The sequence below is a fragment of the Macrotis lagotis genome, chromosome 3, assembly GCF_037893015.1.
Source record: "Macrotis lagotis isolate mMagLag1 chromosome 3, bilby.v1.9.chrom.fasta, whole genome shotgun sequence".
Classification (NCBI taxonomy): Eukaryota; Metazoa; Chordata; class Mammalia; order Peramelemorphia; family Peramelidae; genus Macrotis; species Macrotis lagotis.
The window spans coordinates 290,971,106-290,975,807 of NC_133660.1; the positions used below are offsets into that span (position 1 = coordinate 290,971,106).

The following is a 4,702-nucleotide window of genomic DNA, read 5'->3' on the forward strand; positions in this document are numbered from 1 at the left end:
TTAATCTCATCTGACCAAAATTGGTCTTGTGGGATGTGAAAACATATTTAGAACCTTAAACATTCTTTAGATAAGAAACCAGAGTAAAAAGCTTATGTCTTGAATTTCTTGGTGACATGTAAAATCCTCCTCATCAATCAACCTATTTGTGAAGGCTTTATATGTAATTTAATTTGCAATCTGATTTCATTTGCCTACTGTTTGAAAAAGTTTGTTGCATTAGGGTTTATATGAAATTATAATTCTCAGTTTGTTGATCTGTTATAATATAACTGAAGGAAGTATGAAATTACGGAACCCCACCTATCCCAGTGATTTGTCTTTCTTAGTAATATCTTAATTTGAGAACATAAAGTAGATCAAGTAACTTTTCTTTTAAGTTATTAGTAATAAAATCTTGGAAATTCTACTCATTAGTTTTCATCTTTTACTGGTCATTAACCCTGATGATCTCTTTTGTTTAATTCTCCTCCCCACTCCCCCCGCCCCCTTCCCTTATACTGGCAGGAAAGCTTAGCCTCATAAAGTCTTGGAATTAAGTTTTAAATGCAATGTCCTCCTCCTCCTTCTTTTTCTTCTTCCTTCCTTCCTTCCTCCTTCCTTCCTTCCTTCCTTCCTTCCTTCCTTCCTTCCTTTCTTTCTTTCTTTCTTTCTTTCTTTCTTTCTTTCTTTCTTTCTTTCTTTCTTTCTTTCTTTCTTCCTTCCTTCCTTCCTTCCTTCCTTCCTTCCTTCCTTCCTTCCTTCCTTCCTTCCTTCCTTTCTTTCTTTCTTTCTTTCTTTCTTTCTTTCTTTCTTTCTTTCTTTCTTTCTTTCTTCCTTCCTTCCTTCCTTCCTTCCTTCCTTCCTTCCTTCCTTCCTTCCTTCCTTTCCACCCTTTGCTTTTTTCTACTTCCTCTTTTTCTTCTTTCTTTTCTTCCTCTTTTCTTCCTTTTTTCTTCTCATCTTTTCATTCTCCTCTCCTTTCCTTCCTCTCCCTCCTCTGCCTTCTTCACTTTCTTTTTCTTCTTTTCTTCCTCCTTGTTCTCATTATGGATTGTTTTTCTTCTATTTCCTCTTCCTCCTTCCCTCCATCCCATCCTTCCTTCCTTCCTTCCTTCCTTCCTTCCTTCCTTCCTTCCTTCCTTCCTTCCTTCCTTCCTTCCTTCCTTCCTTCCTTCCTTCCTTCCCTCCTTCCTTCCCTCCTTCCCTCTCTCTGTGTCTTTCTCTCTCTGTCTCTCTTCTTGTTATTTTACTTGTTCTGTTCTTATTCTTCTCGTTTGTCTTCACATTTGCTGGCCGTATTTTCATTCTCTATGTTGCTGTCACATATAGGATTTAATCCAACCTTCACAACAACTCTGTGCAAAAGGCTACAGTTAGTTCTATACTCATTTTGCATATTAAGAAACTGAGAAGAGAGAGGCTGAGGGGATTGCTCTCAACTAACATAGGCAGAAAAGAAAGTGTTTAGAGGCCAATTACTTAATGACTAAGCCTCCCATCTGAAACCCGTGATCTTTGCTTAATCCACTGTTCCTTTCATCATGCCCAATTTCTTGCCTATAAGTTGGAGATCATACTTATGTACAGATATATACAAAGAATGCAGATCCCATTTGTTTTCCTCCTTCACTCTTCCAACAACATTGTTTGTCTAAAGATGGACACATTGGTGTAGCTCCCAACTCTTGTCCAGTTGACTCAGGACCAATGGCTGCAAGTAGAAGTGGCTGTAGAGCCATAGGTAGCTATGGCAAAGAATTCTGTCACTCAGTCCTAGGATTCTTTGTGCTCATAATATGCTTATTTTGTGGTAGCTTGGAAAGTTATTTTAGAAGCAAAGGCATCTGGTGCTATGTAGGTAGCTCTCTTTCCCGTGTTTGAATGATTTCCTTTTCAGATTGATTAGTCTCTTCTCCCAGGGATATTGGGACAATTATGTCTTTTGGATCACACAGTTTGACAGTTTTAACCCCAGGGAAAAAAAGTATTTCTCCCTTGTAGGCTTGATCCTGCTCATTAACTTTTGAGGAACTTCAAATAAAATACCGGTTCTTAAATCCGCGTATCTGGGATTTGGGTGCAGATGCTTCCTCAGTGAACAAAGATTAAACCGCTTTAGGTCTCAACTCTTGCCTTACCTCCACGTGCTGCTGAAGCTTCCAATAATCATCCCTTGGTGACAGTTATTTTGGCAATGAAGTTGTCTGAGTTCAGCTCAACTGGTTCTTGGACAGCAGCCGTACAGTGCGCCGGAGGTCCCAAGTGCAAAGTTCTATTTGGAGAAGATCTGAAGGAAGTATTGTGTAATAGTTTTTGCATTTTCCAATTATTTTCCTGAATGGTTGGGCCATTTCCCAACTTGACCCACAGTCCATTAATGTGATTGCTCTTCCAATATTTCCATCCTTATCATCAGTTCCAATTTGATTTGTGTGAGATAATACAGCAATTTATTTCATATTTTCCTTATTGTAAGAGTCTAGGAGTTTTCCTCATATAGGTATTGTTAATTAATTAATTAATCCTTTTTTAATTTTTTAGGTTTTTGCAAGGCAATGGAGTTAAGTGGCTTGCCCAAGGCCACACAGCTAGGGAATTATTAAGTGTCTGAGGCTGGATTTGAACTCAGGAACTCCTGACTCCAGGGCCGGTGCTCTATCCACTGTGCCACCTAGCCGCCACTATTCATATCCTTTGAGTATTTCTTTTCCAACTTGTGAAAAATTGAAATCTGAAGATAGTCACTTTACCTTCATAGACTGTGTCAATAGGAGGATTAGGAATATAATTTAAATTTCCTTACTCCCAGACTATTTTTTTCCATTTTTCATCTTGATTAGTATGCAGTCTGGATAATTAATTATGTGTATGGGACTGTTTAAAAACACTCCTTTATTTTTCTTCCACCTCTTTATCAGCAAATATTAACTAAGTGCCTACTGTGGACAGAGAACAGTTCTGGGCCTGAAGAAGATATTATCAAGATAAAACAAGGTCCAATGATAAAACCTATAATTGATATCTGTGCTTCTGAACTTCCTAGATTTATGTTATTCTTGTCCCCTTATCACCTCTCCACTTTTATCCATAGGCACCAGTGCTTTCATGGTGTAAACCACAGAGACCTTAACTAAATTGCTTTGGAAAAAATTTTTTTTTGATTCTTTCCCCCAGTTTTATGTCACAATCATTTCTGGAAACATTCTCCTCTCCCTTTTATCCAGATGATAATTGAATCCTATTTTATGACTAAGAAAACCAAGATCTTTAGTCACTTAATGATGGGTCGAGAGAGTAGATGCATCCCATTATATATTTTGTTTTCTATGCTTAAGATAATGGTCTTGTGCTCATTTTATGGTTATCTGAGGCATTACTCATTGTTACATTCAGTGATTTCTCAACAAAAGACCGCTTTGTGCCTTTTGGACAACAAGTGTCTTCCTATAGTAGTTAGGTCCTAAGTAATGAGCATATGGTATTTCATTCATTCCTTTATAAATTTTAAGCAACACATAATTGTGATAAAATAATCATTCACATTTGCATGAAACTTTAAGATACATAAAGTGCTTATCTCACAAGTCCTGGGTAAATTTGACAAGGATATGTACCTCCTCTCTGTTCTGACTGTCTTGTATTGGTTCTGAGTGCAACCATTCTCCGTGTCAGTTAGGCAAGGCAACCATTATTTAGGCTATAGGAGAAGAAGATGAACACGCAGATTCAAGCCTTTAGTGGGTCCTCATTGCTATTACAACTTTGACTTCACAATTGTCTTTAATACCAGTCCCCTCAAAAGAGACTTGAAGCAATGAAACTTCTCTTTCCTAGTTTCCCATTAGTACAGAACTAATTACCCTTTAGAAGACACAAGCCGTCTGTGTAATCTTTTCATGGCTGACTTCATCTCTTTGTTTCTCAAAGTGTAAATCATGGGGTTCAAGAGAGGGGAGATAACAGTGAAGGTGACAGAGATGACTGTATCAGAGGGAAGAGCAGTGAAGGGCCTGGCATATACATAGATACAGGGAACAAAATGCAGAGTGATCACAGTGATGTGGGAGGAGCAGGTGGAGATGGCTTTTTTCCTTTCCTCTCCTGTGTGAGACCTCAACATCACCATGATGATGGTGTAGGATACAAAGAGTAGAAAGAACCAAAGTGTCGTGATTAGACCATTATTGGAAATCATTAGGATATCCAGAACAAAAGTATCTGTGCTGGTGAGTTTTAGGACTTGTGGGACATCACAGTAGAAACCATCAATGATATTAGACCCAGAGAAGGGGAGTGGGAGCAAGAGAGCAATCTGTACAATGGAGTGTAGAAAACCCCCTACCCAGGAGGCCATCAAGAGAACAAAGCATCTTCCTTTACTCATGAGGGTCACATAATGAAGGGGCTTTGAGATGGCTAAATAACGATCATAAGCCATTACAGAGAGAGAAAACACATCTACCCCACCAATGAAGTGGAAGAAAAATATCTGTGTCATGCAACCATTGAAAGAAATGGTCTTTCTCTCAGCTAAAAGATCCAACAAAACCTTTGGAGTAGTTATGGAGGCAAAGAAAATGTCCGCAATAGATAGATTTCGGAGCAGGAAGTACATAGGGATGTGAAGGCGAGACTCGAAGGTCACAGTGAGCATGATAAGGAGATTTCCCAGTAGTGTTGTTATATACACCAGATGTAAAAAGATAAATATGAGGATACT

The 4,702-nt window shown here is 38.5% G+C and overlaps 1 protein-coding gene across 1 annotated transcript in view; it reads right to left on the reverse strand.

Moving 5' to 3' along the window:
* Positions 1 to 2,148: 2,148 nt before the first annotated feature.
* LOC141519480 (olfactory receptor 4D11-like) overlaps positions 2,149 to 4,702 on the reverse strand; it is a 4,826-nt gene continuing 2,272 nt past the window's right edge. The window contains exons 2-3 of the mRNA XM_074231716.1: positions 3,843 to 4,700; positions 2,149 to 2,254 (exon numbers count right to left, since the gene is read on the reverse strand). Coding sequence (XP_074087817.1) covers positions 2,149 to 2,254; positions 3,843 to 4,700 — 964 coding nt within the window. The remainder of the gene's footprint in view (positions 2,255 to 3,842; positions 4,701 to 4,702) is intronic.